The sequence below is a fragment of the Mauremys reevesii genome, linkage group 10, assembly GCF_016161935.1.
Source record: "Mauremys reevesii isolate NIE-2019 linkage group 10, ASM1616193v1, whole genome shotgun sequence".
Lineage (NCBI taxonomy): Eukaryota > Metazoa > Chordata > Testudines > Geoemydidae > Mauremys > Mauremys reevesii.
The window spans coordinates 41,216,509-41,239,077 of NC_052632.1; the positions used below are offsets into that span (position 1 = coordinate 41,216,509).

The 22,569-nt window shown below is 55.7% G+C and overlaps 1 protein-coding gene across 5 annotated transcripts in view; it reads right to left on the reverse strand.

Moving 5' to 3' along the window:
• Window positions 1-386: 386 nt before the first annotated feature.
• Window positions 387-22,569, reverse strand: part of PATL2 (PAT1 homolog 2) — a 33,967-nt gene continuing 11,784 nt past the window's right edge. The window contains exons 1-19 of one of the 5 annotated variants that reach the window (XM_039493132.1): window positions 16,399-16,517; window positions 13,865-13,967; window positions 13,069-13,508; window positions 12,584-12,652; window positions 12,068-12,133; window positions 10,895-10,981; window positions 10,370-10,453; window positions 8,709-8,863; window positions 8,060-8,140; window positions 6,429-6,570; window positions 5,479-5,599; window positions 5,300-5,397; window positions 4,838-4,882; window positions 3,885-4,033; window positions 3,219-3,378; window positions 2,283-2,423; window positions 1,962-2,059; window positions 1,680-1,829; window positions 387-811 (exon numbers count right to left, since the gene is read on the reverse strand). In XM_039493132.1, the coding sequence (XP_039349066.1) occupies window positions 772-811; window positions 1,680-1,829; window positions 1,962-2,059; window positions 2,283-2,423; window positions 3,219-3,378; window positions 3,885-4,033; window positions 4,838-4,882; window positions 5,300-5,397; window positions 5,479-5,599; window positions 6,429-6,570; window positions 8,060-8,140; window positions 8,709-8,863; window positions 10,370-10,453; window positions 10,895-10,981; window positions 12,068-12,133; window positions 12,584-12,652; window positions 13,069-13,508; window positions 13,865-13,967; window positions 16,399-16,422 (2,253 nt within the window). In that variant the 5' untranslated portion in view covers window positions 16,423-16,517 and the 3' untranslated portion in view covers window positions 387-771. Of the gene's footprint in view, window positions 812-1,679; window positions 1,830-1,961; window positions 2,060-2,282; window positions 2,424-3,218; window positions 3,379-3,884; window positions 4,034-4,837; window positions 4,883-5,299; window positions 5,398-5,478; window positions 5,600-6,428; window positions 6,571-8,059; window positions 8,141-8,708; window positions 8,864-10,369; window positions 10,457-10,894; window positions 11,063-12,067; window positions 12,134-12,583; window positions 12,653-13,068; window positions 13,509-13,864; window positions 13,968-16,398; window positions 16,518-22,569 lie in introns of those variants that run through there. The other 4 variants (XM_039493131.1, XM_039493129.1, XM_039493128.1 and 1 more) reach the window with 4 other exon arrangements.

Here is a 22,569-nt window from a genome sequence, read left to right on the forward strand (position 1 = left end):
CACTGATTGTTCTCCAGGCTGACCCCAAACAGACCACTCAACGTAAGCTGGTATCCTGTGTGCCTGCCTCAGTGCTGCATATGAGAGGGAGGAGTCAGATCAGTCATTTACAGAGCCTGGAGTTCAGGCAGCAAATCTATCCACATGCCCCACTCCACACCAACACACAAGACTATCGCAGTTCAGCCCAGGAAGGTTCTCTGAGAGGGCTGCACACACCAGAGCTGTGCCCACATAGAGAAGGCATATGACGGAGCAGCTACTGAGGAGCCATGTGCCAGGAGCTTGGTGGGAACATGTGGTCTCTGGGCTGCACTTCCATGCCCTGTTTACAGCACACTGGGGGCTTGCCCAAGCTGGAGACTTCACATACCGAGGCCAAGGGGTCTTGTTAATCGCTTTTATTTTAGCAAGTGCTGTACACAGTCAACCTCAATCGCCTACCACCAGGTGCTCCCCGTGCCCACTGTACACATCTGCTTTGCGCCCGCTGTGCTCCAGTGCTTGCCTCTGCGGGGCGAGGCCCAAATAAGTTACCCGTGTCCCCTGTGCTGTGCCCCCAGGCACCGGTGCTGGAGAGGGCCGTGATCAGCCCTTGAGTCTTGCTCTTCCCGGTGCTAGGGCAAAAAACACAAAGTCCCCTTGTGCCAGGGATAGTGTCTGATTTGAAACAAAGTCACAAGATGATGCCCCCTGCCTGTGCATCTCAGAGAAGATGGGCACCACTGCCCAGGAAGCTGGTCTCATCCACTTTCCCAGGGCTGGGAGGTCTCAGCATGGCATGGCAGCCTCCGAGGGCAGAGGGGAGCACCTGCAGGGCAAGACCAGCATGTTAGGAATGGGCTAATGCAGCAGCTGGGACATGGCCCCCGCAGGCCTCATGCTCTAACGCCCACTGTTCTGGGTTGGCAGCGTTCAGGGGCTGCTCTCGCTTCATCTCCAGCTGATGTTACTGTCAGACCACCTGCCACTGGGGAGTCATTTCTCCCCTCCCCAGCCCAGACCACGTCTGGTACAGGACAGAGCTATGCTGCTACAAGGGCCTCTTGCTTGGTACCGTCAGGATGTGTTACAGCAGGATGTCTCCCGCTGCCTGTGACGACTCCCGCCGCAGGCAGGTGCCAGGCAGCCCCCATCAGGACAGACAAACCAGTCACTTGAAATGACTGCACCAAGGAGCCACCTTGGTATAGGAAGAGCCAGGACATCCAGGGTGCCAGGACAGCTGTGTAATGCTGACAGCCTATGCTGACAGCCTAGCCAAGCCACTCACAGGGCCCCAAAAGGCCACTGGGTTGGGTCAATTCTTGCCCACCCCCGTCATTCCTGCTACCACTCTGGGAGGTTTCTGGGCAGCCTGAAGGGCAAAGCTCAGAGAGCCACAAGACCAGACACCTCCCCAAGGATCCCAGCCCAACAGGCCAGAGGGCCCACCTTGCAGCATTACCCTTCGGCTCTTCCCGCTTCGGAAGGACTCTGCCTGGCTTGTGTTTCTGACAGTAGATCTACGCCCCTTCCTGTCTCCTCAACAATCCAGGGGAAGCCAGTGACTGCCCCAGGCAGCTGAGGCAGGCCTGCTGCGCGCAGCCATGGGCACCAGTCAGCATGACAGCTATTACAGCCTGGGCACAGCCAGTGCCCCAAGACCCCCCAGCACAGCCCGGGAGACCAGCACTCACTCCATCTTGGCCTCCAGGCGGTGGATGGTCTGCTTGTCCAGGTAGCGGCAGAACAAAGAGAGGAGGTTGCTGGGGAGGAAAAGAGGCTCCACCAGGGCAGTCTTGGGCACTTGGGACAGCTCCCTGGCAACCAGGAACACTGTGTCCGTCCTGGGGAGACAAACCCACCAGTGAGTGCTTAGCTGCCCTCCCGCACCAGCCAACACAGCGTGCTGTGTGCTACCCAGCCATCCTCCCCCACAGGGCGCCGCCTGGGCCGAACCCCTCCCTGTGGCACCTCACCACTTCTCGAAGTCCCCGCTGTGCGGCTCCAGCGGCATGTCGGAGGAGAGCAGCCTCTCGCCGTGACTCAGCAGGGCGTACAGGAGAGAGATCCCGAACTGCGGGGAAGCACAGGAGCGGCCATGGGTTAGAAATGGCAGCCACAGCCAGGCCAGGCCCAGCCCCAGGAGGGAGGGGGCCCCCCACAGGGCCCAGCACCCACCCCAGAGCGCCCAGAGAGAGGTGCAGAATCTCATCCACCAAGGCAGCTCTGAGCTCACCGGCTTCCCCTCCTGGAGACCCTTCTGGCCCCAACTTCCTGCCCCGGCCAGCTCCACACACCTGGTTCTTAAAGGTCATGGTGAGCGGCAGCTCGGTGGAGCCGGCCAGCGGCCTGGTCAGCTCCTGCAGGACCTCAATGAGCTCGCTGAAGGTCATCCGACCCACCATCTCGCTGAGGGGGCCGTACAGGACAGGCAGGGACTAAACACCAGCACAGAGAGAGAGGAGAAAGCGCAGTTAAAACCAGCCCCCAGACCTGACATCATACAGGTGGGCTCAACCCCTACTCTGGCATGTAATCGCAACAGCATCTGCTCGCAGAGGTGGGGGGAACAAACCCAACCTGCAGGGGGCACTAGGGAGCGCTATCAAGTGCTCACTGGGACCAGGAGACCTGCCCCTCCCAACTGAAACAGGCGAGCTCATGCGGGCAGCTGCAGGTGTAAACAAAGTGCCCCTGCTTCCAGCCCAGAAGCAGGGCCCAGACCAACAGATCCTGCAGCCCATTGGCCTGGGGCCAGGGCAGAATTGCACCCTACAGTCTATCCCCCAAGCAACCAAGCAAGGGACCCTCTGGCACAGCAATCTGCAGACTAGGCCACAGCCTGGCCATGCCCAGCCAGGACTTTCCCTGCAGCCCTGGCTACATCCCCACTTTCCCAGCCTCCCACCCGCTGCCCTAGTTATAACCCTGTATTGCTCACCCCTGCTGGGCCCTGGGATCCCAGCCCTAGACATGCTGCCCAGGTGAACCTTTCTGCCTCACGCCAGCCCTCTCATTCCCCAGTTTCCTACAATGGTCGATGCCTTCTCCTGAGCTCCCTCCAGTTCATCAGTACCTGGTGCCTGCAGAATGGCCCCTCTAGGATCTAGGGCCCAGCTTGGATTGAAGGCGGAGGGCAAATTCCCTGCTCGTTACAGGGGAGTGGTTTGGGGGAGGGGGAAATTGTGCCCCATCCTGGGACCAGCCTCTTCCTACCCCCAGCAAGCCATTACCTCATCCAGCGCATCCTTCCTCATGAGGAAAGGCAGGTGGCGGGTGACGGTGACCAGGATCTCCTCCGCCTGCTCCCGTGCCAGGTGCGGCAGCAGCCGCGCGGTCAGTTTCTTCCCCTTCCGCACACAAAGGACCTGCAGGAACTCGTCTTCCGCCTCCCTGAGGGAGAGCCATGAGCTGCCCAGGCCCTGCAGGACCCAGCACCCTCCCACCTACCCTTGCTCCACTGGCGTCGGACGTGCCGCCAGGGAAGCAGGGAACTGGGGTGACAGGCAGGGGAGTTTAAGAGGATCCTGCATGGCTTGGGTGTGGGGAGGAAGGAGGAGCCAGGAGAATGCAGCACAGGGCCCCAGTGTCCAGCAGGGGAGCTGGCTCCCATCAAGTGGCTTAGCCCCAGAGTATTTGATGTGGCAGAGCCGGATGTGGAGTGCTGAGCGAAGACAGGAATGTTTCGGATTCCCAAACCCACTAGTGCCAAGTGACAGGGAACAGGGCGTTGCCATCTGGCCCCGGAGATCTGCTGTTCTAACAGCATCTCCATGGGTGAGGGGCAAACTTCACCATGGGGGTGGTACCTGCACCCTCCCCAGATGGCCCTTGGGCCCCCTTCCCCAGGGGCCAGCCATGCGCAGGGACAGTGCACAAACGTGCACCAGCAAACTCACTCCTCACTGTCGCACGCCCTGATCTTCAGGGCCTGGTAGATGCGCCCCACTTCGTGGCTCTTCTTCTCACGGAAACGGGGGTGCTGCTCTTCAGGCAGCAGGCTCATCTTCCGCTGAGTCTCCTCCACTTCCAGCAGCTGCAGGAACATCTGGGGAAGCAGAAGAGAAGCTAGTAGGTGGGCCCGGAGAGAGGAATAATGAGATCCCATATGAGCCTCTCCAGATAAACAGTAGCCCTATATTCTTCCCCAGCACTCAGCCTGTGAGCGAAATGCCTGGCTGTGAGAGACAAGCAGTTGGGACATCCCAAGAGATCCCAGCCACAGCATCTATGTAAAACAGACACGGCCCATCGGGGTTGGGGAGGGAGCTGGGACCCTCAGGTAAGTCTCACCCCACCCTCACTGAAGGGATCCAGGACCTCCATCACCCAGGGGTGCTCACTCAGCCACTCAGGTCTCCTGGACTAGTTCTAATACACAGTTTCTTATGGACTTGTGAACTCTGCAGGGGACTCGGAGAAGCCAGAGATCCATTGATCCACAGCCTCTACCACACTGACTATCTGACCACCTTCAGAGTAGCCTGTGCCCTAGGCTCAAGGAGGCAGATGAATATGGCAGAGGGGAGTGTCTGCACCAAAGCCACATGCAAGCTGGGATCTTCCGCAGAACATCCCCTGGCTTTGCATGGAGACGCTGTCGGACTTGTCTCTCAAACCCTCGCTGCCCACTTGACACTAACCCTCCCCCCAAGCATCTCTGCCCCAAGAGGCCGGACATGCCAAGATCCAGGCCACACAGGGTTTGCAGAAGTTGGAGAGCGCCGATATCCAGCTTCTAATGAACTCTTCTTCAACCGCTGTTCCCCTGCCCTTGCTCCCCCCTAGCACGTCAGCTGGAGGGGAAACGTCTTGCCCGGAAGCCATGGCTGTGCCCGAGGCACCCTCTCACCTTCTCAATTCTGTGCAGTGCCCGAAGTCGCTGGTTCCCTGCAGCCTTTGGATCCAGAGGGGAGAAGGGGAGACAACCAGTTACAACCACCGCAAAACACAGCGGCCTCCAGGCCACAGTGCTGTCTCCAAGCTACTACCAGGATTGATCAGATGTGATGGCAGCAGGACACTGAGCAACCCACATGGGGAGCACTTCAAAGGGCTCCTGTCAGACTGCATGAAGCCCAGGAGCTGACCCCACCTGACCTGGCTACTTGACCCATCCCAGTGCTGGGCTGATCTCACCAGTGACAGAGCCAGAGCCACAGGTGCTGGAGCCTCACTAGCCAGAGTAGCTACAGAAGGGGGCAGGGGTCCCAATGTCCCCTGGGAAGCTTTAAGGCAGCTGAGAAAGCTCCCACCTACTGGCTGCACAGAGGGCCGGGGCAGGCTCAAGGGAGCATGGCCACCCCGTACCTACCTCCTCCTGCAGGGCGTGGTGCACGGCATCAATGGCCCTACGGGGGCTGTAACACGTGGACACGGCAACCTGGCCCAGCGAGCCTGCAATCCGTACCACTGAAAGAGAGGCAGACATGCTGAGAACCCACCCAGGCCCCTCCTGCCTGCCTCAGGCAGTGCCCCTCCCCTCATCCTTACCAGAGTCATAGATCTCCATCTTCTGGATGTACGGCGTCACCAGCTTGGGGGGCTCCTGCTTGTTGCGCCCCCCAAGCAGCTCCTCCTCTGCCTGCTTCCGCTCCAGCCTGTGGTAATAGGCCTGTGAAGGACGGGACAGCAAAGCAGCTGTGAGAGGAGGCAGCAGGCTGGGCACAGGCCTTCTATGGGGCTGAGCTCGCTGCAGTAGCCGTGGCCCACTGGCACCAGGGGACATGGGGTCCTTGGCCCCCCCACCCCCACTTTTTAACAAAAGAAACGTAAGAGCTGGATTCATGTCCGCTGCTGATTTTTCTTCCCTGCAGAATACTAGATTCTTCCAGGGAAGTACCGCAATTACAAATTTCACCCACCAGGGGCTGCTGTGGCACCAGAAGAGGGCAGCTGGCACACCCCTGGAGCAGCAAGCCCTGAAGAGGGAGGGGGCACTTCGGTTTTGCCCCTGCATCCCCCCTTCTACAAGGGTTATGATCCCCTTGCAGTGGGCCAAAGAGGGGGAAGGGCTCCACCCAGTCCAATATCAGCCCCAGGGCTCCTGCTGGGGGGAGGAGCAGTTTAATTGGTCTGTCTGCCCCAAGTGGGTTTCTGCACCAGGACGGGCCAGTCTGGCCAGTCTAATTCTCCTGCCTCTGCTTTCAGTCCAGGGCTCCTGGCTGCCCCCTGCATCCTCCTCACCAGGCTCCATGCTCCGGGGATGGCCAGTGTCAGGACAGGGCACGAGCACCCTCCTCCACCCCAACAGCTGGGGCAGAGCTGGGCAGTGATGGATCCTGCGGGGTAGAACCGACCTAGCTGGGGAGCAGCCTGGGGATAGTGGGGTCTGCCCAGCTGGGGCTGTGAGGGAAACCCAAGCCCCACCCAGCCAGGGAGGTCTCTGCCCACTCTAGGGAGAGGAGGCATCGATTCCCCCCGCACCCCAGCCCCCCGCTCACCTGGTAATAGTAGTCCTCCAGGTGAGGATTCTCACTCTGCAGCTGCATCATCTGCACCTTGATCACCCAATCCTTCTCCTTGCGTGTCATGAGCCCAGAATAGGGATCCGCCTTCGGGGACCATGCCTTCTTGGGAGAGATGCTGCAGGGCAGGAATCACGCCCCCCCCAGCGTTACTCCCTGGAGACTCCGCCAGGGGCAACATCTGCAGCAACCAGCTGCGCCCATTGGGCCAACCCCCCATCCATTAATGGGTTCACATCAGGCTTCTGCCTGGAGACGTGGGGGGTAGCAGGGGGACTACGCAGGCCCTGGGAAGGCCTAGCAAGAGAGGAACCAATATGTGGGGAGCACAAGGGCCCCCGGGGTGTGAGGGCGAGCACTGAGCACAAGGAGGTGAAAGATCCTCTGGTTGAGATGATTCTGCTGGCTGCTCCCCTCCAGCCCCAGTGCAGCACACCTGTCATAGAGCAGCCCCCAGTCCCCTCCTGACCTCCCGCCAGGTGGGTCAGCTCCTTCACCCTGGAGCTGAGCTGGTGGTGGCAGTGCCAGTGGGACAGGGAGGAGGAATCACGGGCAGAGCCCCCCTCACATAGAGCTGGCCCTCTCTCCAGCCGCTTTTCATACCTGAGTCCCCCTGCCCACCCAGCACCCTCGGCAGATCTGCCTGGGTCTCAGCCCAACCTGGGGAAGGCCAAGCTGCACACCGCCAGTGGGAGTACCGGTATTTCCAGCCACGTACAAGGGAGGAGCATGGGGAGACTGGGGCTGAGGAACCGATATGTGGGGAGTGCCAGGGCCCAGGGAGTGAGAGCTACCCCAGCACCAGGGCAGGTCCCCAGCTGGGTGGAGGCCTGGAAAGCAGGGGGAATCCAGAGCAGGCACTGCCAGATACCCCCCGACTGGTGCCACATTAGTGGCAAGGTGCCCCTTTACAGGCAGCAGGTGCACAGAGCCTGGGACAAAACACAGGGCCACAGCTGCGCTCTGTGCCGGCCACAGAGCACAGTGAATCAGCCTCGGGCTCCATAACCCCCTATACACAACCCCCAGCTGGGATCACAGTGAGCCAGCCTGGGGCTCCATGATGTTATGCTTAAACGAAGCACACGAGATTTTTTTATAGGGGAGAAGGCAACACGCTGCATTTATTGAGAATACAGCAGTTAGCATATATCTCTCACACACACACACACACACACACACACACACACACACACACACACACACACACACACACACACAGCGCCAGCCTGGGGCTCTGTGACCTCCTGTACACAGCCAAGGATCACAGCAGGACACAGGAACAAACATCTAGGGGGAGACATCTCAAGCTTCCTTGCCCTGGGCATGGCACCCACAGCCTAGTCCATCTCCTGGGGGCTCAGCTGCCCTCCAGGTCCCTAGCTGAGAAAGCTCCAGAGGAAGCCCTGGAAAGGCACCACAGCCTAGAGAGAGCAGGGAGTAGCCTGGAGTGAAATGTCTGGACCCGGTCAGCAAGCTGCACCTACACAGCTAGGAGCACCAGGGCGCCAGGCTTAGATTTGTGCCAATCTCACCATGTGCCAGCTGTGCCCCTCAAACTCCTTACAGGAGCCCCCAGTCTCTCTCCTCCCTGCCCCTTAGCTCACCTCTGCACCTGCCCTCGCTGCTGCCGCTGATTCAGGATCCGCTGATGCTGAGGGTGCAGCTGAGTCATGTGGCTGGGCACACTGCAATGAAAGACAGGTGGCGGAGATGAGGCCAGCAGCAGGAAGGGATGATGGAGGATATGGTAATGAAGATGGCTGGGGGCAAAGCTGGGGGGGAGGAGGGGGCCTCTGACACCAGGCCAGACTCAGGCCACTGCCTTCCAGAGCAGGGGCTCTGCAGGGGGGTGCCCTGTCTCTTCCCTCCACTGCTCTGGGGGTGACCTGGGCCCATTCCTGGAGGATCCATGGGAATGTCCCAGCCAGCCTGCTGGCTAATTAAGGAGCAGCAGCACCAGTTCTAGTCCCACCCCCCATGATCCTTAGCCATAAGGTGGGAGGGCTGCAACATTGAACCTCAAATCTCATTGGGGTTCACAGACCACAATGCCTCCTTAGCCCCAGCTCTGGTAGGAGCCCTGGTGCCCAGCTCCCATTTCAGAGCATGCACCATCTATATAATCCAACCTCAATCACCAGACTTGGGCTCAAGTCCGGTTTGTGGGATTAGCCGCTCTCCCTGCCCCCACAATCAAACAGGCTGGAGCCCTGGATGCTTTGGTCACAGAGATCCTGCCCCCTTCCATGGTACCTGAACTTCAGCTGGCAGCCGGCTGGAGGACTGAAGAAGAGAGGGGGCTCCAGAGAGGGAGACATGGGGCCAAAGTGCATGGCCAGGGGCTGCGTTGGGGTGCTGATGTTGCGTGACATGGGCCTAAAGGGGGTTGGAGACACATACCCCGAGCTCTGAAAGAGGAGAGAAGGGTTAGGTTTCCAGAGCCGGAGCACCTTCTTCCCCTAACCAAGAAATCCAGGAGCCCTTGAAGGTCCAGGATGGATGTGGGACACTTTTGTTCACCTGGCATTAGGGAGAAGGAGTGGAATGCCCCATGGCCAGAGGTGCTGGCTCCTCCCTGCCCCCCCGCATGCTGCAGTGGAGCTGCCTCCTCCTCTGCACCCTGCTGCATGCTGACGAGAGCAGCACGGGCTACATGGCAGGATGGAGCTCCTTCACCCCTCCCCCACGCAACTGCCAGGCATAGCCAGGAAGCGCCCAGTGCTGGAGGAGTTTTGTTGTGGGTCCATTTCCAGTCAGTCATGTGGCAGCACCCCCTAGTGACTGACAGACACTGCCCTAGTTGCCCATCGGGTCTGAAAATTCCTGCTCCCAGCTGTTCCACGAGGCCCTGTCAGGATCCTGTCCTCAGCCCCAATACCCAGACCACAGCTGGGACTTCAGCATCATGCTGCCAACCAGCAAAGACAGGCTCTGCTGCCCCAGCACCAGGGGAGGAGTCGGGTGACCTATTAGTGGGCTCCAGTCCAATCCCCTTCCACCTGTACTCCAGGGGTAACTGTTCCCAGTGTGGGGCCCAGCTCCAGGCCCTGAATGGCTCCTAAAGACATACTCTTCCCTGCCCTGTGTCCTGCTGCTGGTTCAGCCTGCCCCTGCTTGCCCTGTCCATGCTGTTCTCTAACCTCCCTGTTGGTCTTTTCCGAAGCATGATGCCTGGAACTGAAGATGTGTGGAGAGGTCACTCTAAAGCCCCAATATGCCCCAGGCCACCCTCTAGCTCCTCCCTTATGTACTGTACTTGGTGCTGTCCACCTCATCCAATGGGGGGCAGCAGGACTGAGTGAGGCACAGGGGACAAGGGGCATGGCTCCAGGAGAACATCTTCAAGAGCGGTAACGTGTCAGGGGCGGGGGCAGGATCCCAGAGGAGGAGACATCGGGGGATGCCTACGGCATTTGGAAAGAAGAGAAGAGAGGTCTGTAAGAGAACGGCTCTGCAGGGGACTATTTCCTTTCCCCATGAGACAACAGAAAAGGGCACTTGGGATTAAAAGGCAAAGTGTTTGAGATGGATAAAGGAAGTGATTCTTTATGTAACCACCTGTGGAACTGCCTGCTGGAGGAGAACAGCTTAGTAAGTTACTAAGAAGGACCAGACAGCAGCACCTGCAGTGACATGGACCAGGATGAAGTTACAAGGGCTGATCCTGCCATTTCAAGGCAGAAAGATTCCTCAGGCTAGGGCTTGATCAGAAGAAATGCCCTCCCTCCCCCCAGCATAGAGCTGTGCTAACAGCCAGGTCAATAAGCCTTGACACCTTCCCCAAACTCTCCAGCGCTGCTGCAGTGGGAGATGGGCTGATCAGCTCCAGTGACACGTGTACAGGTGCAGATTGGAATGGCCAAAGCTTCCTGAGAGGCCCTGGGCTGGGAGGGAAGAAGCAGATTGGGTGTTACCTGATTGGGGGTGAAGAGAGGCGAGGCTCTGCGGGGCGGTGTGTATGGTCGAGGGGAGCCCATGGAGCGAGGCATCATGGGAGACTGCTGCAGGACAGGAGACAGGGATGTTACTGGAAGCAGGAGTCCAGTGGCACCTTAAAGATGCATCTGAAGAAGTGGGTTTTTTACCCATGAAAGCTTATACCCAAATAAATCTGTTAGTCTTTAAGGTGCCACAGGACTCCTCATTGTTTTTGCGGATACAGACTAACACAGCTACCCCTCTGGAAGCAGGGCTGCAGCAGGCTAACTGACTGGGCCAGTGTCAGGTCCTGCCCTGCAGCTTGCCCGGCAGCATTCAGCATCAATGCTGTAAATAGCACATGCAAGACAGACACTGTTGGAGCAGCACTGCTGTGAGGGATGGCCCAGAGCATGAGGCAGAGTGACCCCAAAGTGACACAGGGCAGAGGAGATCAACAGAGGCGGAGCAGGGACACAGGAGCAGGGGAATGAAGGGCAGAAGGTAGGAAGTCACTTTACCTGCCGCATAAAGCGCTGAGGAAAGGATTTCGGGGACATCATTCTGAAGTCTGGGCGCTTGAGTCCAGGGGAGCCCAGGTACCCCCTCTGCGCTGGGGAGACAAGGAAGTCCAGGTTCATATGCGACATGGGGGGGGCCCTGTCCAATGCCTGGAGAATGGCTTTGTCCTACAGGGGAGACAAAGATAGAGCCTTTCCGCTGTACCCCAGGGTATAGCGGGCCACTGCTGGAGGGAGAGTGACAACCCTGGCAGCCCCAAGGACTGGTTTCAGCCAGCACCGCCTGCACCCAAACCAGGTGAGATGGGCCCTTGAGTCCCACACAATCCCAGGGAGTTGGGAGCACTGACTGAAGGGATCAGCAGTGAGACAGGGCCGACATTCCCAGGGTGACCCCTAGGCCAGGCTCATGTGAGCCTGGGTGGGCGGATGGCTGGACAATCCCTGCTTTGGAAAGCAGCTATATATACCTGCCTGTAGGCCACAAAGCCGGCCAGCCCCGGGGTTTGGAGTCACAATGGAGTGGAGTAGTGGCAAGCTCTGCACACAGGCACCTCCAGCTATGGAGCTGCTAGAGGGATTGTGGAGCTGATGCACTCCCCAGAGCATAGCAAGGGCTGGCTGCTTTCCCGAGCCCACGAGGAGCTCTGCAGCTGGGGATATGACCTCCCCACAGAGCTCCCAAATTCCATCACAGGATCGGATCGGCTCTAGCAGAGCACAGGAGCTCTGCAGAGCAGGTCCCTTCTCCCACAAGTCTTTGCACCAACCCCGCCTCAGGGGGATGGGACAGAGGAGTCTCTTCCATGCCTCCAAACTCCTTCGGGGCCACCAAAGTCCATTCTCCATCGATCACCAGGCCTGGAACCCTTCCACGTTCCTACAGCACCTTCAGCCTGAAAGAGCCCTCTGCCCACAGGCCATGCCAGCTCCCGCCCACCCTTGGGACACTCCCCCACCATATCCATCAGTCCCATGTACCAGCCCCTGCCTGAAACTCAGCAAGCCCTTTGGTTTGGGTTCTGGACCCCTGGATGTTCAGGGGGGGGTGAGGGGGAGTGGCCCTCCAGCCTAGGCAGTTTGATGGCTCCAGAGCATTGGATGGTTCCAAGCTCACAGTCCCCAGTGATGCCCTCTTCTGGATACAGGGAGAAGGCAAAGGGTGGTGCTCACCTCCAACATGTGGTGTGACAGGATGCTGCTTGGGGATGAGGTCCACGCCCCTGAATCTGCAGCCATCTGAAAGGCACTGGGAGTTAGGCTTGAGGGAAAGACTCACCGAGCAAAGGTGGAGGGAGCAGGAAGGAAAGAACAGCTGTAGTCCCAGCATCTGCCAGCAGGAGGCACTGCAGAGGACAGCTTAGAAGCACTGTGGGTGAACCTACAGCTACTCCAGGCCTGGCCTCTTCCAGCAGGAGGCACTGTAGGAACTACAACTATCAGGAGAGCTCCCAGCCACTCACCCTAGTCTCTTCCAGCTGTGGGTGCTGCAGGTACAGGGCCAGTGACTGAAGCTCCCCATTGCTCCAGTCCTAGGCCCCTCCCTAGAGGAGATGCTGTGAGGTGCAGGAGCACTGGTTGTGGGGGAGCCCCAGCTCCTCCCATCCCCCCTCCCCCAGCCAGCAGCACTCCAGAGAAGGGGACAGGCATGGACCGGGCCAGGCAGGGGGAAGGTGACCTCGCTCTTACCAAGTCATTGCCCTCGAACTCTCCCCAGGTGGAGCCGATCCTGCTGTCAAGAACTGCTGAGTCCAGGCTCTGCAGGGCACAGAAGAATTGCACTCAGTCCCTGAGGTCTGGGGAATTCAGCTTCCCTGCCTCCCTCTGGACCTGCAGGAGAGGGAAGGGGACTTGCCCCAGGGAGAGTGCGGGGGAGTCACTTGCTGCCAGCATGGGCAGGGAACTGTCCTCAATCCCAGAATGGCTGACCCTGGGGTCAGAGAGAGGAAGGGGAAATGCACATGGCCATCTCCCAGCAGACCCCCTCCCCGCCTCAGTTGATATCTTCCCAGTTCCTAGGGGCTGCTGAAGTTAATGGGGAGAATCCTGCTGGGCGTGGGAGGGCGGGACCCCCTGCCCAGAAAGCTAGGAGGAGACAGCACCACTCCCCAAACACTCATGGAGAAAGGACTAAATCCACACACCCTTCTGGAGCCCCCGCCCGCTTTTCTCACCTCCAGCGTGGGCTTGCTGTGCACAGCTCTCATCACTGCTGGGTCTCCCAAATCATTCTGCTCCTCGTTGTCCTCCTCATGCTGCTCCTCCTCTTCCTCTTCCTCTTCCCCTTCCTCCTCCTCCTCCTCCTCCTCCTCTTCTTCTTCCTCCTCCTCCTCCTCACGTTCATCGACCCCTATCTCCTCCTCCATGTCAGCAAAGTCGTCATGCCGAGCTCCAGGCTCTGCCTCACCTTCTTCCCCTGCCTCTTCCATCTCCTCCAGCATGGGCTGCTCCTCTTCTGCCCCCAGGCCAGGCTGCTCAGTGGCCTTGTACTCCTCCTCCTCCACTGCTACCTCTGCTACCACCGCTGCCTCATTTTCGCCCACAAGACTCAGCTCGGGGCCTTTATCTGGAGAAGCTGGGGCTTTTGCCACTTCCTCTTCCATGGAGTCTCGATCTTTGGAGGAAAGAAAGGAGGGTTCCAGTCAGGGGCAGGGAGCTGGGGGATTCCACAGCAGCTCCACTGCCTGTGGTGCACCCAGTGTGAACTGGGGGAAATGCTGCCCTGACCAACAGGGGGAGCTAGATGCTGGGAAACTGACCTTTGAGCTTCCTGCTCCAGAGAGCAACTCCCCAGGTGTGGGATCTCTCCCGCAAGTGACACCCCCAAGCCCCAGCCATCAACACCTCCCAACAAGCCCAAGTCACACCCCAGCTGCCCAACCTTTGTATTCCCCACTGCCCTCTCTTTCCAAAGTCTGCTCACCCCCCATGCCCTGATGCTCCTCCTCTCCTGCTGCCTCCAAGCCCTACCTAACCCAAAGGTCATTTCATTGTACAGGTCAATCTCCTCATCTTCCTCCGCCATTTCTTCCAGCAAAGGAGCATCTTCTGCCAGAAGGTAGTCTTCTAGGATCTAGGAGACAGAACGAGATGGGGAGTAGGGCATCCCTGCTCCTTCTAGGAGCCAGCTAGTAAGTAAAGACAGGCATCCTGACCTGCCCCAAGCCAGAGAGGGGGGTGAGCACCCATCTACTCCCCCAACCAAAGAAGGGGTGCTGAACTAATGCCATAGTATTGACAAAGATCTTCCTCTTGCCAAGCCCCAGATGGGGCATGTCCTGCTAGCTAACAACAGGTATTTAGAGATCCCTGACAGCCTCTACTGCCAGGGCCAGCTCCAGCTTTTTTGCCGCCCCAAGTGGCAAAGAAAAAAAAAGAAAAAGAAAAACCCAATTGAGCTGCAGCTGAAGTGCCGCCGAAGAGGAAGAGAGGGAGTGAAGGACCTGCTGCTGAATTGCCACCAAAGACCCGGACATGCCGCCCTAATAACGGATGGAGTACCGCCCTTTCTATTGGCTGCCCCAGGCACCTGCTTCCTTCGCTAGTGTCTGGAGACAGTCCTGCCTATTACTAACCCCAGACTCCTGGCACCTCCAAGGCACTAGCTGGAAGGGTGATGGCAACTTAGTCTACTGGTTTTTAATCTCTCAGCTGCTCCACTGAAATCAATGGGAAGTTTACCCTGCTTCAGTAGAAATTAACTGTGGGGCCCAGAGCCTACAACTTGTTTCACAGACTCAGAGAATCCATGTGGACTTTAAGAGAGTTCTGTGTGGGCACAGGATCCACCCACATGGTACAAGTTGGAGGACTGGGGTCTCAGACGGTAAAGCTCCTGTTGCACGCAGCATGTCATTGAGTGGGAAAAGCAATGCCAGATTTGTTAGAAACAAAGTTATGTCTGTCCTTTTGTTGAACTAGTCATTGGCATATGCAGTTCCTCAGTTTGTACACAACTGCTGTACTTGCACAAGTTAGAAGCCCAGTTCTACACCTGCACTATGTGAAAATGTAGCTCTCAAAGTATCACTGGTAGGTTTAAGAGTTATTGCCCAGCTGATATTAATGAGGGAAGTTCATGCTCCTCAAAGCTAACACTGTCTTCTACAGACTCAGAGGGACAATTGTGCATTGGTTTCACTCAAATCCCCTTTAGAAGGTTTGCTTGGCAACCATGAGGATTCTGCAGAACCTACATTGGTCAAGGGGCTGAGATTAATCCACCAAGGGGGTCAGAGACAGCCGCACTGATATTGGACCCAGCGGAGGTGGTGTGCAAATCTGATGCAGTGAACCAGGGAGCCAATGGAGGGAGTGATGTAGTTTGAACAACAGCAGAACAAAGGATCTTCAGTAGCAGCATTTTCAACAGACCCCAGGGAGCAGAAGAGGGAAGGCCAGAGAGGATGTTACTGTGATAAAGGCAAGAAGTGACCACTACATGGAGAACGGGCTTAGCTATGAGGACAGCAGGGAAAGGGGGACATTAGACAGGAGACAGGCTCTATCAAGAGGCTGGATATGGGGAGAAGAGCCAAGAGGCTGCCCAGATCATAGGCCTGGGGGATGGGGAGAGGTGTGAAGCTGCCTGATGGGGAAACAGTAAGAAGCTCTGTCCTGATGAGGGGGAGGTAGTGGTGGGACATCCAGAGAGTGCCCAAGAGGCAGCTGGAAAGAGGAGTTTGGATGAAGGAGGAGAGGTGGCTTTGAGAACCAGCCTCACGAAGCAGTAGCTGAATCTATACGACATGAAAAGGAGCTGAGATGACCCTGGCTCAGTGCTGTGGAGAGGCCCTTTAGCTTCATACCATTAGACTCTAAACTGGGACAAGCAGCCTTAGTCTGGGAAAGGCTGAGAGGCAAAACCAAGGACCAGGCTGTGAGCTAGGGAAAGCGAACTCCAGACTAAACAGCAGGACGGACATCCCATGAGGGGACCAAGATACTGGCCTAACCAGTCAGAGCAGGGCTGGAGCCACTGAGTGATCAAGTCAGTCACACCGGTCATCTGGGGCTACACAGTCATAGCCCAAGAAGCCCCATCCAGTGCCTGGGCATGCATGGGCACTTGACTCAGCACCGCACCAGGGGACTCACCTGGGGCCAAGGGGAGTAGCTCTGCCCTTGCTGGGAGTTCCCCACCCACGAGCCTCACTGCTCTCCTGCCTGGGGCACTTGCCAGGGCCAGTGGCTGCCTGGGGGCTGGTAACTGCCCCCTTCCCTGCACAGCCAGGTGCCTGGGGGCTGGTAACTGCCCCCTTCCCTGCACAGCCAGGCGCCTGGGGGCTGAGAGGCAGAGCCAAAGGGCAGAGCAGCTGGAGCAGGCCAAGGGGTGACTGCCAGGCAGGCCAGGGGGGCTCCAGGTGGGGCAGGGCAGCTGTCCAGGAGGTGATGTCCTGGCACTACACAGAGGGAGCTCTCTCCTGCCCCAGACGCCCTCAAAGCGGGAGATTATGGGCTCCCGGTATGGGGGAAGAAGCGGGGTGGCAGTGGAGAACACTTACAGCCGGCTCACTGCTCTCCGCCATCGCGCCGTCCCCACCCACCGCGATTTCCCTCTATGGGGCCGGGCTCCGGCCGCCTGGCAGCTTTTAAAGAGCAGAGGCAAGAGGAGCGAGACTGCGCATGCGCTGAGCGCACTCGGCCGTACAACATGGCGGCGTGCAGTCGCGTAAGCAGGAGAATACACCTGCGCAAGTGTGAGGCTGCGCTGCCTCACCTGTAGCCCCTCTCGGCAGTGACACCGTCCAGGAGCGCCCATTCCTCCCCCCCCCCGTTTCTGTGTAGTGGTGCAGTCCGGGTTCCCCTGAGGGGGGCGGGCACTCCAGCCTGTGCATTAGGCGCGGGGCCAGGCTCTGCCCTGGTAGGCGATGCACATGCAGCCCCAGGGCTCCCTAGGACCCCACCCCCAGCTTGGCTGCCTGGAGGACCACGGTGGGTTCTGATGCCATATTGGCCCCAGCGGTACCTGTTCTGGGGGCTCCAGGGTTGCACTGGCCACAGTGCATGGCTGGGCCCCGGGCCCCTGCAGTGGGGGACTTTGTTGACCCCAGGGTTTGGAAACACCAGGCTCTAAGGGGTTCCTATCAGTGGAGCTCTGGGTACCCGCAGCACTGGGGTATGAGCAGCAGTCAGGGTTGGAGCAGTGCTTAATTTGTGCTAGGGCTGAGCCCCAGCACCTCTGGGCTTGGCAGTTCATAGCCACAGCACCTCTGGGCTTGCTGCATCAGTTAGGAATGCAAAAAAATTACTTGAACACTGCCACCTTTTTCATTACAAATTATGCACTGAATTGGATGCTCCTGCTGTCATTAGAGTGGCAGCGGCTGCACCCATGATTGCCTCCAGTCCAGCTGCAGTGAGGAAATTCACCGGGGGGGGGGTGTTTTCCAGCAGTCACCCTCCTGCCTTGCATACGCTGCAGCTGGCAGGCTCAGGGCTGGCCATGTGATCCCAGGAACACATTTATGTTGGTGCTGTTCTTTGTCCCTTCTATCCCACCAGTCACCAAATGACTCCCAGACAACAGAGGCAACCCCTTTTGTTCACCAACAGCTCAGTGCTTAACCCTTCCATTTTATTCTGACTGCTGAGCTGCAAACACAGTGAACCTTTGCCTGCGTTTGCAGTGGCCACCAACCAGAAGTCCTTTGCTAAGCGCACTGCTTTCTGATCACGGAAGCACAGCCAGATTTTGGTAGATCTCTGGTGTGAGGTGAGCAAAACATTCAATTTTATTAAGAAAAAAACAATTTTAGTAAGAACCCGGAAACTCAAGTAGACTAAGGTGGGATATCTTATCCAACATGTGTTCAGCTGTTCAATCAGCAACACTAGTGCTTTATGGGTAATACAGACTTTTGGGGTGTGTTTAAAATGTCATGTTTGGTAAATACAAGAAATTTCTTTGAAGCATATTGACTTATTTGCAGACAGAATCCTTTCAGGGATTCCATATCTGGCAAATTAAGCTACTGTTCAAGCAACCATCACTTGATGCTGACAATTATTGTCTGGAATCTAGTCTTCCATTTTTTATTATTATTTAAGAAGAGGTGGTGAGACAGCTGAGTCTCTGGTGCCTCAGATCTCCCTGAACTTTGTCAGTCGGGGATCTGATCTAGGAATGCCATGGAGACTGCAGAGGTTGGACTTGTGGATGGTCTCCCACTACTGATGGAGGAAGAGGATGTTTGAAGGGTGGGCGATTTTAGGCCTTTATTTTCTGATTGGTAGTTTTTGGTTTGGGATGTGAGAAGAAGCTGCTGTTCTTACAGTTTAATATACGGTAGAGCCATTTCTTGTTTTATATAGCAATCAGAATAAATACAAACATTAATGAGTGAATCAGAGTGGTACCCATCAGTTTAGGATGATAAAGATTTTGTTGCAGACAAATCAGGGTGCATGGTCTGCTTTGGTCTCAACATTCCATGTGGTATCACTGGTGATTATGTTTATGAGATAGGTTGGATGCCTTGCCCCTGATCCTGCAATGAACTTTGCACAGGTAGACCTCTGCAACTACACAGAGCCCCATTGGTGCGGAGCAGGCATGCTGGAACCGGGGAGCCAGGGGGCTTTGCCTTCCCACTTTTTACCAGCTATAAGGGCAAGCGATGGGGGGAGAGGGTAGAGCGGGGCAAGGGCTCGGGGGGGGGCATGGTTTGGGTGCCAGTGTCCCCACACACACACTTTTAGAGAGATTCCGTTGCCCCGGGTGCTGGGGCTCACCCACTGAGGCTCCACATGTCTGCCAGGGTCTGGTCTTCACGGAGCTCACTGCAGGGCTGGAACTTTGAGGCTATCGGATAGCAGGGTGATAAAGAATGTCCCTGGCTCCTTGCAGTGTTGCAGGCCCATATGCACATGCACGGTGATTTTGAGGAATGCAACTGGCATTAGCATGTGGAATGAATCCCTGGTGGGGCAGGAATTCACCTTTTTCCTTCTGATTACATTAAGAGTTGGTCTCGGTGCCCCTGAGCTGTGGCAGGGACACTGTTGGTAGCAGATCCTCTTCCAGGGCCAGAGGGATCCTGAATCTTCCTGGAATTCTGTAAACTTAAAGCAGAGACTTCAAAGTAAAAAGGCAAGAATTAGTGAGAGAAAAAATGGGGCACCTTCCTTATTCCCATCATAGGGGCAGGGCGGGAAGGAAGCGGGTGAGCTAGTCATTGCGTGCAGGTGAGTTTACATGACTAGAGTTGGGGTTGGGTTGGGAAGGGGTCTTCTCAAGGAGTGAGAGGGTTTGGTAGCTATAATGAAAAATTAATGTTATGAGTCAGGTTGGGATGCTTGTTAAAAGTGATGGTCTGTCAGACTTTCTCTGCTACTCACTGGCTTAGCCCCTCGACCTTGACTCTTCTTCCTGTGTCCACCATGGCATCCTCAGCACATCAAAGAGACCAGAGCTTGGTGTGGGATGGCTGGCTCAAGTGGCTTATACTGAAACTGGGCCTCACCCACAACACTGGGCATCTCGTCACCCTAGTGTAAGGCTTTGTCACTTGCCCCAAGGAAGCTTCTCTCTGCACTATGTCAGACCGACACAGGATGCCAAGTCAGGGTTGGATATGCCTCACTTTCAATTGATTCCTCCTTCTGCTATCAGGGTTTGGTGCCAATATGCACAAGAGTTTCTCAAGGCTTGTCTACCCTGGCAAGTTTTGTTGCCAAAAACTGCCTTTTGACGACAAAACAGCGATAGCGTGCACACTACAATAGGACTTTTGTCAAAAAAAACCGCCCAGTTTTGGTGTAAAAAAACTTCCACCCCTGCAAGAGACTTGTCTTTTCCCCTCCCTTTATTGTTGACAAACAGTCACTGTGGGGAGCAGGAAGCAGATGAGACACTAGGTAAGTTGCTGTGGCTTGTGTAGGGAATCAAAAAGTGGGAGGCAGGCAATGTTTTATGTGAGCTGGACATTGCCCTGTGTAACTAATCTGCATGGCCAAGCAGGGTGTTGATGGACATGGAGACCTGCAGGGAATCCTCCAGAGAGAGGCTCTGGAAAGTTTTGTTAGGCCTGAATAAAGATGTAGCACAAAAACCAGTTATGTCAATCTGACTGAAGTCAGCATGTTTCATAAAGCCCTGGGAAAAAGTGAGATAAGAAAGGGAGGTGTATTCCTCAAGTTACCAGCTGCGTTAACTCCTGTCTTCCAGTGTCTGGTGCTTAGCAACTATGCTGATAAGAAAGTTGCTGGGGCATCACAACTTGCTTACATTATAAAGAAAGACAGATGTGCTTTGTTATTAGGGTTTGTTACTAACCAAAGGGGGGTGGGATATGGGTTGTGTGAAGTGAATAATTTATGACGTAATAAAACTGTCTATATAAGCTAATACTAAGCTGTAAAGAGGGGGCTGGTTCTTTTCGGATACGAGCTGTTCTTTACTGATACGTGCACTTGTCAATAAAGAACTTTTGATCGGACCTTGCTGGTGTTGCCTGTCTCACTGCGGTCAGACAACGAACTTCGCTGTTGGGGTTCGAGTCCCCGACATCTCTGGCGACTCCGGTCGGGACTTTGTCTGACTCTCCGGCGGGGGATCAGACTCTGAGGCAACGCAGCGCGCATCCTCTGATTTAGAGGAGCCTTGCCTGGTAATCTGATCTCTGCATCGGCGATAAGGCGAGTTCTGTGAACCAGCTGAAGCTCGTAGAAATCCAGCAACATCCACCTACCCGTTGAGTAGGGTTAAGATTGCCTGGGTTAGAGTCCCAGTGCAGATTGTCGGGGTTCGAGTCCCTGACAACTTAGGTCTGGGTTAGAGTCCCAGTCCAGGTCTGGGTTAGAGTCCCAGTCCAGGTTTGCACAGGATCCAAGTAGTCTGGGTTAGAGTCCCAGCCTGGGTTTGAGTCCCAGTCCAGGTGTTCGAGTCCCCTGGAGAGGTAAGTGAGCGCTCGACGCGGGAGGTGGGGGTTAGAGTCCCCTTACAAAATGGGACAAGTTGGCAGTAAGTGTCTGGGGGACGCCCCATTGTCTCTAATACTTAAAGATTGAAAGAAGATTTCTGGAACCGGGTTGCTTTTGGAGCTGTATGTTTAAAGCTGTATGGAGAGCTCTTGTAAAAATCCCCCAGCATATGCCCCAGAGCCACACTGGGAGGAAGACTGTCCGTGGGGACGTCTGTCTCTCTTGGGCTCACGCCATCTGAATTTATTGACTGTGCAGCAAGATATGATGCATCGTGGTAATAGGAAATAATGGCCTTGGTGTGTGTGTGTGTGTGTGGAAAATGGGGGAGGGACAGTCTAAATATTCCACCTCACCCCCTAAGGGTACCCCAGCATGTTACATGTACGTACATTATGGTCTTAAAACCTGCAGGTATTTAGAGAATTGGAATCTTTACACGCGTGAAAATCTATCTAAACAAGGCCCATTAGAAGGTACCTTTAATCTAGATAAGATCATACATCTCAAAGGAGCTTTTAATCACCAAAGTAAAGCCTCTGACACAGTGTGAGCAATTTGTCTAGGAACGGGTTAATTTGAAATTCAGCTTGACTTGGTGAAACTGGAGAAGCCACGGGCTGGAATCTGAACTGGACTCTCTAAAAGAGACACTGCAGGAGATTCCAGGGTGTAAAAAACAGCTCTCCCAAGAGCAGAAGCATGTTGGAAATTCTGGACAAGCTGTATACAGGATAATCTCCCGTCTGCCTATTCCCCTTCTCTGAACGTTATACAGACGTGGCCAGTTTGGACATGTGTGAGTATTAAAGTGGCTTAAGGGTTAAAGTATTCATGTTCTTCCTGAGTAATGTGGGAGCGTTTCCAACACTCTTCATTGTTGTTTTATTATTTTTAATTAAGCTTTAAAATTTGATTATATGGTGTGTTTCCCCAACGTCCTGCAGTAGATAAATTGGTAACAGATTTGTCACAGTTTGGTGAGCAATTGCGAATAGGGGAGCCCTATAGAATTTACACCATCTATCTGTTTTGCCTTTGTTCTTTTGTGTTTCTTTTGTTTGGTACTGTTGGTGTTATATGTTGAGGATTGCATGATTAAAGGTGAGCCTACTCTCAGCTGCAGTAAGTCTGAGAACTGGAGAGGGGTTTAGCATTTTTCTCTCCACCCTGGTTGACCGGAAGGGTGGCAGGTGGATCTGCCCCCAGTCGTAGCAGGACTGGGCAATAGAGTAGTTGGAGAAAAGGGCCGAGATGTGTACTTGATAACTAGAATTGAGCAATTAAGAGCATGGATCATGAACCAGGCGGCAACTCAAACCTGCGCCAGGGCAAGTTGCAGGCCTTGAGACAGGATTTCCAGTTAGAAAAGGAAGCCCTGGCTAAGCAAGTACCAGTCCTTCAGGGACTTGTTAAAATTTAACCATTTGTGCTCAGCATATGTTGTAACAGCAGTGTGTTTGCTACAAGAGGAAATTAAATAGTTCAACGCCAGTGGGCCATGTGTTTTGCCCAGGTGGCAAGCCTCACAGGGGAGGACTCGAGTAGTTTTGTGAGTAGAAATGTTTTAGGGAAAGGACCAGAAGGGTGGGGGCTACTTAAAAAGCCCACCCTCCTAGCTAACTGGTAGTGGAATACATTGGTACCCATGGAAAGAAACGGTTCAAAAAAAAAAAAAAAGGATCGGGCCCAGGCGGCCAGGCAACAGACAGAGAGCTTGGAGAACAGGTTGAAAACTTTTCGGGTGTAGT